The sequence below is a fragment of the Podarcis raffonei genome, chromosome 3, assembly GCF_027172205.1.
Source record: "Podarcis raffonei isolate rPodRaf1 chromosome 3, rPodRaf1.pri, whole genome shotgun sequence".
Lineage (NCBI taxonomy): Eukaryota > Metazoa > Chordata > Lepidosauria > Squamata > Lacertidae > Podarcis > Podarcis raffonei.
This window is the reverse complement of record NC_070604.1, coordinates 11366627-11380994: the sequence shown is the minus strand read 5'-3', so window position 1 is coordinate 11380994 and position 14368 is coordinate 11366627. Positions and strand designations below refer to the sequence as shown.

Here is a 14368-nt window from a genome sequence, read left to right as displayed (position 1 = left end):
ATGCGGATAACTCAATTTCAGATTTTGAAAAAAAACTGAGAGAAACCAAAATCGACATTTTTGCCCATCCCTAGATGCTAGTACTGTTATGGAGGAAGTCTCCATTACTGGAAAACTGGTTTGTACCTGTTAAAACAGAAGCATCAAATCCCATGTCTTCTATAGCGGATCTGAGTTCTTCAGAGTTGGTTACCATCAAACTGTAGTATATAATTGCAGTGCCTTCAGCTAAAGACACAGATATATGTCCAACCCCTTTTCTTTGCGATAGGGCGCTCTCAATGGATTTTACACAGGAATTGCAAGTCATTCCATCAATCCTAATCACAGTTGTACAAGATTCACTCTGCAGGCCTATGTGAGGAGGGTTGCTAGAAATACAAGGCAAAGATGATGGCGTGCTTAAAGTATGCGATCCATTATGGTCCTCAACTTCACTGGAAAAGGAGACTTTAAAGTTACCAGGGGGAAGGGCTTCGATAGCTTGCTGCAGTGAGGATGGAGTGATCAGATTCTGGTCAAACCACACAAGAGCATTTTTCTGTTCCAATGACACTTTAATACGCTGGACACCAGGCAAGTCCGAGACTGAACTTTCAATGATGTTGATGCAAGATTTGCAGTGCATCCCTTCCACACTGAGCTCTACAACAGATGCACTAGTCCCATTGTTTTCTATTGTCTCTCTGTCAGCAGGCATTCTTATATTTATCTGCTGTAAACGTTCTGCATCAATCAAGCCAAGTTTCAACGGGGCTTGTTTATGCTTTATAGTGCTTTCATATCCCAGGCTGTCTATGCTATTTTTTAATTCATCAGGCTTAATGATAAAGGGATGATAAGCAATGATGGCTTCCTGGCTGCTGAGGGTCACTCTGATCTTCTTCACCCCATGTAGTTTTCCAATCTTTTCTTCAATGGCGCTAACACAAGACTGACAGGTCATGCCTTCTATTTTGATCTTAACTAAATCTTCATCGGTCTGTTGCCCTGAAGACTGCATTGTATCTGCAACGCTGGCATCAAATCCCATTTCCTTGATTTCTTGACAGATCTGATGGGGACTTATTTCCAGTTCCAAATACTTGACCACAGCATTACTTTCCTTAAGAGACACCTTGATGTCTACAATTCCTTTTATCTTGGATATTCTGCCTTCTATGGAATGTACACAGGCTTGGCAAGTCATACCCAAAATACTGACGGTAACAGCATTCACTTGAGAATGAGGAGGGGGTAAGTCGTCCAAGTCCTCCACAAAGCTAGTGTTGTCAAATGCAAACTTTTGCTTCATTGCTGATGCCGATATGCGGGCAGGCGAAGTGTGCCCAGGTACAACCTGAAATTTACAGAGAAAACAAAAGAAGAAATAATGTACTGTGGTGTTTACTTTGACGTATATAGTCAAACCTCAGTTCCGGAAGCCCACCAGCAATTCTCTTCCAGGAGGACATTTAGTCCTTAGCCTAACAAACTAACACAGCCAAGGTATAAGTCCTGATCACTTTTGTTAACCGTTCTTGCCACTGTTGTCTGGATTTCAACTGTAAGGAATTTGGCTTAAATCATACTCAGAGTAAACACACTGAAATCAATGGATTAAAGTTAATCATAACTACCTTATTTACGCAAATTTAATGAGCCATCAAATCTAATGCACAGCTCAATTTTCAAAACCTTGAAACCAAAAAAGTACCGTATTTTTTGCTCTATAACACGCACCCGACCATAACACGCACGTAGTTTTTAGAGGAGGAATATCTGTAGGCATGCCACCCGTAGGCATTCCCTCCATAACACGCACAGACATTTCCCCTTACTTTTTAGGAGGAAAAAAGTGAGTGTTATGGTGCAAAAAATACGGTATTTGCTAGTGAATGTAAATGCGCCATTAAATCTAATGCTCACCTAATTTTTGTGACATACCGGTAATTTGGCCAAAAAAGGTGTACATGGCATCCGAGTAAATACAGTAACCCAAATCCATTTATTTCAATGGGTCTACTCTATGACTTAGGTGGATACAACCCATAATGTATTTTTCTTTCCAAGCCTTCCTTTCATTTAAAAAATATTTTTAAAAATGAACAAGTAAATAATTGCTGTCCAATTGCAACAAGTTTCCTATGAAAGTACTACACCATTTAAAATCAACAGCATACACACCTCAACAGGTGTGTTTACAGCTAGGTAAACCTATCACATTTTTCCTATCTTTAGTTACGTTAAATTCTTTTATCCGTTCTAAACATTCTGAATTCCTACGTCATTCCATGCCAACTTGATAGCCTTTCTTGAATTTTGACACTGACATCCTGCAGCAGTGACTCAGCACTCGCTGCTGGATCCCGAGTTTCCCAAGATTTAAATGTATACCCACCAAGTTAAATATTTAAACATTTAATTTTTCTAAAGTTACAGTCTTAAGCAAGCTAACCAGGAAGTTCCACTGAACTCACTGAGTAAACATGCTCAGGCGTGGGCTGTATGTCTCCCAATTTTTATTATATTATTCAAATTAGTCTCTGCTCTTAGTATCTTTACAAGTCTTCTTGTTCTCAGAGCATACTAAACAAGACACATTACAAACACAGTTTTAAGAGAAACACAGTCACCGCTTAACAAGTTGAATTAGAAAACTCTGATATCCAGACCTTGCCTGAGAGAAGTTGAGCAGTAATCCCTTTCCCCACAAATTCTCTTTTGCTCCTAAGCATAGATGATTTCCTCATGCCTTGGAGAAAATGTAACTAGTAGACACCACCCCATACCTTGCCCCTATTTGCAACCTCTGTCTGCCATTTGCAACCTCTGTCTGCCCAGTTGCACAAAAATGCACCGTGTTGTGTGTTGTGTCTTGTCAGAAAGCAGTTTCTATTCATCCTCTTCACTTCTAGTTTGCTGCCACCCTGCTATCAACTTTGTCTGTTTTCATTGTCTGGCTGCATCCACATAGCGATGTAAGATGGCTGACCAAACAACCCACAATTATTAGCATTAAGGCCAAACCAGGGTTTATGGTTTTTGCACTCCAAAGAGAAATGGTTTGTTTCTGGCTTACTAAATATGGCTTGAGCGAAACAGACCACTGATGCAGACGAAGCACTAAGCTAGGGGTGGTGGTTTGTTTATCCCCAGCGCAAACAAGGAGTAGTAAAGTGCATGATTTATAGAAGGGATGTCCAACAGGTCGATCGGAATCTACTGGCAGATCCAGGAGGCTTTGGTAGATTGCGGTCGATAGCTGGGTCCCTTTCCTTAACGTTGGTAAAATACCTTAGTGCCCCCTCGCCCTGCCCTCACAATTCGCAGAACGGACGACAGTTTGTTCAGTGAGGCTGAGGTTTCCCCAGTGATCTGTTGGCAAGTGGCTGTTCCTCTTTTTCGCTTGAGATTAGGCTTGCATTCTCAGAAATCAGGGCTTTCCTCCTCCCTAAAAAAGCTCAACTCCCCTAAAAAATGCGGCTTTAAAAAAAGCTCAACAACTTTGACCTGAACCCCCAAAAAGGGAGTAGATCACTGCCAGCTTTTAATACTGTCTCTAGGGTGTTGGCTACCCCTGGTTTACAGCTTACCATGAGATGTGAATGCAGCCTCTGTCTCTGAACTCTGCTATTTTTCTATAGGGAAACTGACTGAGCCTGTTAACACGAATTGTATGCATTGGGCTATCAAAAGCTCAAAAGGTTTACAGGGTATATTAAACAGCTTCTAGCACAATCCTAACCATATCTGCTCAGAAGTTCTACTGAATTCAGTGGGGCTTGCTCCAAGGTCAGTGGGGCTAGGACTGCAGACTTAAGAAATACAGTACAGCAAGAATTTGCATGCCACATGTTGGTAAATCTGACTCGATGCATGTCAGCCTTCAACATATGTAGGATGGTTCTTGTTCATCATACAATTTTGAAAACAGCACATCCAAAAAGCTAGGTTTCAACAACATAATCCAGATACTGTACTACTTAAGTGTGAACAAAGCACAATCATATGGATGTTTACTCTGTACTAAGGCTACAATCCAAACTCACTTATCTGGTAGTAAGCCCTACAGAATATGTGAAATAACTATCTGTGGCACGACAAAAGCTTTTACGCCTTATCTCAATGGCACACGTGTGTTATAAATCAACCTGCAGGAAACTAACTTTCTTTGGCAAATGATCTTTTTACAAACTCAGTGGTATCATTTAAATTTAAGATTGCTTCAAGTTGAGTTTCTCTGTCACAAATCACAGAAAACATCTACACTTGAGATATACAAAACTAAAAAAGGACCTCTATTTAAAGTATGACCCAAAGTACTCAAGTCACATCATTAATTGGGCTATAAATTTATTGAAAAACAGGAATTGCTGAAATGTCTGCAGCCTGTTAAGAACTATTGCTAGAATCGGTTTTCAATAAGCAGCTTATCTATAATTATGATAGTTTCCCTTTCCAAGCAATTACTATTATTTTCAACTATTATGCTGCCCACAAATTGATGTCCAACGGTAGCTACTAAAGCAAACAATTTATAAACCATTGATGGATGGAGATTATTTACCTCTTTAGGTACTTTGCTTTCAAAAAGGGGTACATTTTACTTCCTGGCAGACAAAGAAAAAGGATTATGGTAACTAATGATGTAGTCTCCAATTTACTTCCAGCTAAGTGGGCATAGGACTGGAGCTTTAATTTCTCACAAACAAAGACTCCCCACCCATCCAAAAGTTTTAGTTCGCATCCCCTCTAACTTATTAAACTGACCTGTCTGTCAGTGCTGGCTACCACTTCTGTCAAGACACTGTAGGGAATATCCTCCGCTTTCTGAGACAGACTTCTAGTTTTCACAAGGCCTCCTGGCCTGCAATGCTCATCGTCTTCCAGCGCGGAAAGCTTTTGGGGAGCCTGCTGTTTGCAGAAGCGCACCAGAGTAATGTTTTTGTGGCTTAAAGTTGCAAGGGAAGATTGGCCCTCTCTCAAAGACATCTCTTTTGTTTTATTTTCCATTACCATAGGAGGTTTTGTACACTGGAAAAGCCAAATGGGAAAGAAGTGCTATCTGGTTTGCTGCTGCCACAATCCCTCTGCTGCCATCTCTATACCAGGATAGCAAAATCTGTATTGCTAGAGAGCTAGATTACCTCCTCCTCGTCTTTTCAGTAACCTGTAGCAGTGGGCTGTGCTTGGCTTTATACATCTCTAAACAGGTTTAAATATTCCCCACCCCTTGTCAGACTTGGAATGCAATGACAAACGGCGCTGGGTGCTGTTATAATTGTTTGCACACGGCTCTCCAGTGTCCTCAGTCAAGGCTGCCTTTCACAAGCTTGTCAAATATGGCCTGTGTGAGGCAACCCAGTGTATAATTAACTCTGCCATCCAAGCTTTCATCCTTCTTCAATCAACCGCTTGCTCAAAACACTGAGAATCCATTTACAGACATCACATTTTTAAAACATGGGAAGGAGGGTGACCTGTGGGCTTTGTTATTCGAGAGCAGCGCTAAGGAGAACACACCGAAAACAGCAGCTCCTAGGCCTGCTGCCAAACCCAGAAGAATAGAAAATGTTTCGCTGAAAACAAGGACTCTTCTACATGTATTCTGCTGAAGCCACCAACTCTGTGGCTGGAATAATAAATACCTCATTACAGCCAGTGCTGGATTTACGTATAAGCGAAACAAGCTATAGCTTAGGGCTCCACTCTCTTGGGGGCCCCAAAATTTTTTAGAAAAAAACTGGATATACATTTCCAAAATATAAGATAAAAAACAAATAAAATAAAACCTACACACAGCAACAGTGTTTTGTGTTGTGTTGGCTCCTATTTGTTATGTGCAAATGGCTTTAGATACCTATTAGGTCCATAAATTACCATATAGCAGATATTCAGCACAAAAAACAGCGACAATTGGTTGTTGACAAAGGACAGCTGGACATATAAAGGTCCCCATTACCTTTAGTAGCTTAGGGCCTCATCAAACCTAAATCCGGCCCTGATTACAACCAGATTCAGGAGTCGCTGCAGACCGTGTTGGTGATACATCCAGATCTAATGTGTTAGATCATCAGGTAAAACCACATTACAGAACACAACTCTATGTCAGCCAATACGGTTACATTTTGCTCTTTTCCTTCTCAAAAGCAGTTCCTGCCTCAGCAGCATCTGAACTCTGCTACCCTGACTTCCAAATTCCGACCTGACAGTCTTGCTAGCCTTGCCCTGCGGTGGCAAAACTCCTTTCAGTAGGCAAGGGAAGCAGAAGTCGTGTACACCCCATTATTATTTTCCCCTCCCTCAGGCAGACAATCGCTTTTTAATGCCCTCTACTACTTTCTTTTGGGGCTAGGCATGGCGCCAAGGCACGCGGGTGGCACTGTGGTGTAAACCACTGAGCCTTGAGCTTGCCGATCAGAAGGTCGGCGGTTCGAATCCCTGCGACAGGGTGAGCTCCCGTTGTTCTGTCCCAGCTCCTGCCAACCTCGCAGTTCAAAAGCACATCAAAGTGCAAGTAGATAAATAGGTACCACTCCAGCGGGAAGGTAAACAGCGTTTCCGTGTGCTGCTCTGGTTCACCAGAAGCGGCTTAGTCATGCTGGCCACATGACCTGGAAGCTGTATGCCGGCTCCCTCGGCCAATAAAGAGAGATGAGCGCCACAACCCCAGAGTCGTTCGTGACTGGACTTAACTGTCAGGGGTCCTTTACCTTTACGGCGTCAAGGGTCTTTAGAACACCTAAACTCCTTTCCCTCTCCCATCACAACACCCCTGCAAGGTAGGGCAGATTGAGAGAGGGAAAAAGTGACTAGAACAAGGATGCCCATTAAGATTTGTGGCTGAGCAGGAATTTGAACCCAACTTTCCACGCTGGCAGGATGCCAGTAGCGGAGACAAACCATACTGAGTGTAGTTAACACTCCCCCGTCCTTCTACAGCCTAAAGTACTTCCAGACATAACTGCAAGCAACACTAATGCCTATTATACCACAAATGAAGTTGGTTGAACTTGAGGGCTCCTGCCCATTTCTAACCTCTCGGTTCCTCTCAACGCGAAAACATCTTAAAATGCCCTAAACAAAAGAACTGCAATCTGAACCTGTGGCTCAATAATAAAAGTGGAGGAGGGAGAATTGCTTAACATGGCACACGCAAAGGGAACAGGATCAGGTGTGTTCATATGTTACAGGAGACAATTGAGGGAAGATGAGAAGCTTCTCTTCTAGGAGCACATTTAATCCTCTGAAAACCCTCACTAGGCTGAGTCACAGGTTTAGCGGGCTTTTATCAGCGCCTCAATTCCTGCTTTTGCATAGAAAAATGCTGCTTCGGGAGCACAAATGAGTGGAGAGGGGCTACGCTTTGGGGCTGCCCAGCATACACTGCCATCTTGGACCTCATCCACCATTTTGGCCTTCCCAGAGCTGGCATGCAGTGCTTGGAAGATGAGCAGCAAGGGAATGTGGCCTCCTGGATCAAAAAGATTCCCATCTCTTGTTCAGAAGATGGTAGTTATAAACAAAAATCAATGCACCTCTGGGGAACTTGGGTTGCCAGCCCAGAAGCATGGTCAGCTAGTTCATTGTGCTTTAATCCAGAGGAACAGCTGAGCGAAGGGTCTGTTGCCGCAAAGGCAACAAGATCTTGGGACACCTCAGAGGGCGCATTCACACTATACATTAAAAGAACTATGATACCACAGTCAAAGAGTTCGTTAAGGTTGAGTTGTTAGCCCGCCCCCATTCCCCTCACAGAGCTCCAGTTCCCCCGAGTTACCTGTGAAGAGGCATTGGTTGTTAAACCACTCAGGGAATCGTAGCTCTCAGAAGGGAATAGGGCTCACCTAACTCTCAGTCACGAAATTAAAAGACGCGGGCTTCTTGGGAGGAAAGCAATGACAAACCTAGACAGCATATTAAAAAGCAGAGACATCACCTAGTTAAAACTTTGGTTTTCCCAGTAGTGATGTATGGAAGTGAGAGTTGGACCATAAAGAAGGCTGATCGCCGAAGAATGGATGCTTTTGAATTATGGTGCTGGAGGAGACTCTTGAGAGTCCCATGGACTGCAAGAAGATCAAACCTCTCCATTCTTAAGGAAATCAGCCCTGAGTGCTCACTGGAAGGACAGACCCTGAAGCTGAGGCTCCATTACTTTGGCCACCTCATGAGAAGAGAAGACTCCATGGAGAAGACCCTGATGTTGGGAAAGATGGAGGGCACAAGGAGAAGGGGGCGACAGAGGACGAGATGGTTGGATAGTGTTCTCGAAGCTACCAGCATGAGTCTGACCAAACTGCGGGAGGCAGTGGAAGACAGGAGTGCCTGGCGTGCTCTGGTCCAGGGGGTCACGAAGAGTCGGACACGACTAAACGACTAAACAACAACGACAACTCTCAGCACCCTTAACTTCAGCTCCCATGATTCTTTGAAGGAAGCCTTTGACTGTTTATAAAGTTTGCGGGGTCTGCATGCAAAACTAAGCCATGGTTTACGTAAAGCAAGGCTTAGAAACCAGTTTCAGACCAAGTTTGGTCACTGAGCCAGGTTCAGAGGATCAAATAAACCATGGTGCAGTGTTTCTCAACCTTGGGCCACCAGCTGTTTTTGGACTACAACTCCCATCATCCCTGATCACTGGTCCTGCTAGCTATGGATGATGGGAGTTGTAGTCCAAAAACAGCTGGAAGCCCAAGGTTGAGAAATGCTGGTAGAGTTTGGTGGGTTTGTTCTTTTTTTAAGTACAAAGCTAGCAAACATTATTTAGTTTTCTTTTTACTCTTGGTTCTATCTTGCTTGGAAAAACAGAGAGATGGAGCAATCCACCACCGTTAAGTTATGCCAGAGGGAGGCTTGGATTTGCAGAGGTGTTCTTCTGCCCACTTCTGCCAGGCTCCTGCCACCTGGAGGCAGTGTGGGACTTCGCTTTCCACCCACCACATGCGGGCATGGAAGTGCTGCCAGCAGAAGGTCCCTTGGCAGGATGTTCAGGTACAGGCTGAGCTGAGCTGAATTCATTGGATTCTGTCAGCCCAGTTCCACTGGCCTCATGTGACTTGCACTAGTCCTGATCCTGGCTCAAAAGCGCTACCAGTTGCAGGCTGGCACAGCAACTATCATGCCCCTCTAAATCTTTCGCCATGCACGCTGCTCCATCTTTTTTCTGTTTTCATACTGCCCTATCCCAGAGGCTCTCAAAAGGTTACAACACATATAGAAAATGAAACCAGAATCAGACTAGATTAGCGTTAAATCCCCTTTCCTATCAATCCTGACTAAAGATCCAGTCCCAAATAAATTATAATTTAGAATAATTTTCAGGAAACATTCTAGCTCCACTGTGCTACAGCTGCATTAAAACTAGATATGTTTAAGGAAACGGATCTTTGCTCATTCTGATATGAAACTGACTTGAGCCAAACTTCCCAGACTCATGTGAAGATTGGAACTGTTCTCACACTTCCTGGGTGTTCTGATGCACACATATGCAAAAGTGACACAGACTGGAAATATATGTATTCCTTCCTCACCAAGGACAGTACAGAAAAAAATAATTTAGTAAAGAAACCAATTTGTTCATCTCTAATTAATATGTGTGTCACAATTCTAGCACTCTTACAATTCTAGCACTCTTACAATTCTAGCACTCAATAATGTTTGTATAGGCATTTGTAGAGGAGGAATAATACATTGCTCACTTGACCCCTTTTCTCATAACCCACCCAATATTACAAACTCACATCATGCAACCCGCTGGAGAGACAATATGCAAGAGTATTGCATGAGGGAGCCCTGAGTTTAAATTCCCACTGAGCAATTTTGGGTCAGTCATTGCCACACACAACTTACCTTCCCTCAAATGAGGAGAGAAGTGCAATAATCCCACTAACGTTGCCTGAGATTCTTGAAGGAAAATCAGAATATTGTGATTCAACAGAATAAATTAAAATTATTTCCTCACTATATTCTCTTGGGTCCAATCTAAACAGGATGACATAATACATTTATATACATTTTGTTATTAAAGTCACTTTCTCGCAGTATTGTCTTGGCCCAATCATACACTGATACACATTTTTGTAATGTTAAGTCATGAACATATACAGTGGTACCTCTGGTTACGTACTTAATTCATTCCGGAGGTCCGTTCTTAACCTGAAACTGTTCTTAACCTGAAGCACCACTTTAGCTAATGGGGCTTCCTGCTGCTGCCGCACGATTTCTGTTCTCATCCTGAAGCAAAGTTCTTAACCTGAGGTAATATTTCTGGGTTAGCATGAGTCTGTAACCTGAAGCGTATGTCACCTGAGGTACCACCGTATTCCCTTGTGCCAGTCTGTTCTTGACCAGCACAATCACTGTAGCTGAAATCCTCAAAATAACTACTTTTGAGCCCAATCCTATGCATGTTTACTCATAAAGAAGTCCCACTGAGCTTAAGGAGACTTACTGCCAAATAACTACTTAGAATTGCAAAGTTAATCACCTCTTAGGTGCCACAGCTTATTCACGATACAATATACAATCAATGTGCTACGCAAAACATCTTACAAATGTAGTTTATAAATATGTAAACTTACTGTGAATGTCAGCAGTCTAAAGCTTCTTTTGTCTGACATTTCTATGCATTCCGGAAGCGGGCCATTCACCCTTCTATAGTTCCACTACTGCAGCATGCATATGAAGGAGGGGAAAACAAAAGCCCACGACTCTACAACCAGTAATTAAAGGCCACATGATGGTCATATGAATCTACTTGTGCCCAGTTAATCTATTACTTACCAATAGGTTTATAGTGCATGAAATTGACTGCATACATTTCTCATGACTAAATAAAAGATTTCACGTGCCAGCACTTAGTTCCACAGAGACAGCTTTTCCTAGGTTTCCTTTGTGCCTACAACTGCCCCTTTGAAGGTTGGTGGTTCAAATCCACCCAGGGATGGCTGTGGATTCCTACATTGCAAGGATTGGACTAGATGTTTTTCTGAAAGTAAAGCCTTCTTATATAAACAGACAGACAGCAGCTGCCTTATATTATCTGTAAGGCAGAGGGGGGGAGTGGAGCTGCTGGGACGGATAGCAACAGTTGGGTGGGGAAGGATGTGCTTTAGTTATATGATATGTAGAAGAGCCTCAGCAAACCCAAGCAAAGATGTGATCCTGCGCAGCTTCAAGTGGGAAAAGAGAAGCCTGTGAGCAAGTTTCTTCATTCAGACGCACTGAGACTCCCCCACATGGCAAGAAACCATGGCTTAGTGTTACATGTGAAACAGACCTTTAAAAACAAAACAAAACAGGACCCCTAATTTGAACACAACACTAAGTCAGGATTCTGATAACATTCCGGAGTGAACACCTTAAATAGTTTGAATAATCTTTTTATACATAATTAACAGGTGGAGTCCTCTTTATTGCTTTCTCATTTCTTTTTCTTTCTTCTGACTTTTTATTGTCCTTATTTCTTTATTAGGTTCTGGGAGACAGTATAACTATGACTATGCAGAAAAAGTTAAAAATTTCAGATGAAAATATTCTTTTCAACGACATACCAAAAGCAATATGGAATTTGACAACTGAACAACGTAAATGGATTCCTTGTGCCCTTATTATGACCAAAAGACTGGTATTGATGCGCTGGAAAGATTAAGTGTACAGCTCCATTTAATCAAAGGCTTAACTATATGATTGCACTTGCAACTTATGAATGGATTGCTTACAAATGCAGACTTTGCATGGACAAGTATATATTTGGAATGCATTAATACATAATATAGGTTTAAAATAAACATATATGCATTTGGATAATAACAATGCCTATGTATTAGATAAGTATATACTGTAAGTACATATGTACATAACAATACAATATTAGTTAAGTACAATTGTACATATGTATATGTATATACTCCTGCCAATCTAGCAGTTCGAAAGCACGTCAAAGTGCAAGTAGATAAATAGGTACCGCTCCGGCGGGAAGGTAAACGGCGTTTCTGTGTGCTGCTTTGGTTCACCAGAAGCGGCTTAGTCATGCTGGCCACATGACCCGGAAGCTGTACGCCAGCTCCCTCGGCCAATAAAGCGAGATGAGCACCGCAACCCCAGAGTCGGTCACGACTGGAACTAATGGTCAGGGGTCCCTTTACCTATATGTATATAAGTATATATTTTATTTCTCTCTCCCCCCCTTTTCTTTTCTTTTCTTGTTCAGCTGAACTGTTCTTTAAAAAAATAAGTAAAAACAACCACTCAGTAAATTTAAGTTGTAAATACAGTTGTTGTAAGAAAACACTATACCACAAACAGGCAGTTCATTTATATCTCACAATGCAAAACTAAAAAAGGACACATTTGTATAGAAACATACCAAGAAAAAGCACAATTTCTGAGAGCAAGCTCTATTTTTATTACTATACTATATTCTGTTGTGGTGGCACAATATGTACACACCCAGTTCTACAGAAGGCAATTTGAGATAGCTATACATCTCAAGTTACAAAAATGGCATTGTCGTTATTCCTTCTTGCACTTTCCAAGTGACACCACAAGCGGTCAGACGAGGAACCCTCAGCTAAAACCTCTCTGCTGCCTATCTTCCCTCTTCAATTAGGACCATAGGAGTCCCTCAACACCTCAGAGACCATCCCCTGAACTTTCTTCCTAATGGACCTTGAGCAGAGTACAGTGGTACCTCGGGTTAAGTACTTAATTCATTCCGGAGGTCCGTTCTTAACCTGAAACTGTTCTTAACCTGAAGCACCACTTTAGCTAATGGGGCCTCCTGCTGCCACCGCGCCGTCGGAGCACGATTTCTGTTCTTAACCTGAGGTACTATTTCTGGGTTAGCGGAGTCTGTAACCTGAAGCATCTGTTACCAATTTACTGATTTTTGCAATCCAACTGGGCTATAAAAGTTATCCTAAAGGAAAGTTGGCCCTTTTTCTCATGTAAATGTGATTCAAATACGTCATTTTGTTTAGCAACTAATAATAAATCAAATAACATCAAATATTAAAAACGTCCCTAAACAGGAAATGTCTTCTAAAAGTCAGATAGTTGTTTATTTCCTTGACAACTGATGGGAGGGAGTTCCACAGGGTGGGCGCCACAACATAGAAAGACCTGTCTGGTTAAAAGTTTCTTTGCCACCCGCTCCTGCTACACCAGTGTGGTGTGCCACACACCCTTTGAGAACCACTGTACTACACTGCCTAAACTTTGACAAACGGATTGCATTAAAATATTTATCTTAGACATTTATGTTAAGGTAAGCTACAATGTGAACTTCAAAAGCAATCCTTAAACTGTACAGTACTGCAAAAAGTCAGCAGCCATGCTTTTCTTCTAGAAAAAAAAAGGTGCCAATACTGAGTCCCCCCAGGAAAAAAAATCACTGGTCAGCGTTCTCACTAAGATTGCTTTACAAAACAAAGGATCCTTTTAAGATCTTAGAAGTGTCATTAATCATTACTCTTCTATTTTCAGCTCCACTTCCTCTCCCCATCCCCAAAAGGAAAATTATGACCCAACAAATCACAAAACCCTGGGGAAACAAACAAGAGAGAACCGTAAGACAAGATTCCTTATGTGGGTTCAGTGGCAAAGCCTATAGAAAAACAACACAGCGTCTCCTTGATCTTAGCCCCTGAGTCAGTATAGCAGTCCGTGGCTCCGGTAGCAACCCTCCAATACCCAATTTCTTTGTGTCACATTTGTAAAAGTCCATTTCCAAATATAAAGCCAACATATTTCACCCCTGATTACTTTCCCGGCTTTAAACCTACCCAGTTAAGTTTTAAGTGGAAGGTTTAACAGGTTCGCATTTCAATCTAGACTTCCTTCCAAATGCACCTGGTATGGAAAAAAAAATCTGGACGGGAAAAAAATTAATCCGATGTAAACATGCTTATTATACAGCTCGCTCCATCGCCTCCAATGGCAGACTCAGCTCCCCGCCCTCCTAACATTACCCTTTAAATTTAAGCAGCCTTCACAGATTGGCGAATCAAAGCCAGCCATTGGCTGCCTTTCCTTCCGAGCTCTCATTGGCTCCTCGGTACGCTAGTAGGGAGCTCCGATTGGCCTCCTCTCGCCTTAACCTCCGGATGTCGTTGGAACTACAATTGCCGTCACCCCTGCCCGCCGGCCGCTTTCGCCGGGGCTGATGGGAATTGTAGTCTAATGGGGAAAGCCCACCCGGCGAGGTTCTGCCTCACGCTCTAAAAAATGCCCGTAGAGCTATGAAAATGTAGATGCGTGCAGACAGAGATATATAGTTGCCATTAGAGCCATAAAATAAAATTAAACACCCCATTTCATCTGAATGTGGGCATTTACGGGCGGACATAAAGCACTTCACCGTCCCTAACACCGCCTCTCTGCG

The 14368-nt window shown here is 42.4% G+C and overlaps 1 protein-coding gene across 9 annotated transcripts in view; it reads right to left on the bottom strand.

The window, feature by feature from the left end:
• ATP7B (ATPase copper transporting beta) overlaps window positions 1-13860 on the bottom strand; it is a 48149-nt gene extending 34289 nt beyond the window's left edge. For 2 of the 9 annotated variants that reach the window (XM_053380551.1, XM_053380557.1), the window contains exons 1-4: window positions 10566-10756; window positions 9835-9966; window positions 4753-5016; window positions 127-1339 (exon numbers count right to left, since the gene is read on the bottom strand). In XM_053380551.1, coding sequence (XP_053236526.1) covers window positions 127-1339; window positions 4753-5001 — 1462 coding nt within the window. In that variant the 5' untranslated portion in view covers window positions 5002-5016; window positions 9835-9966; window positions 10566-10756. The other 7 variants (XM_053380552.1, XM_053380558.1, XM_053380560.1 and 4 more) reach the window with 7 other exon arrangements.
• Between the last annotated feature and the right edge of the window lie 508 nt (window positions 13861-14368).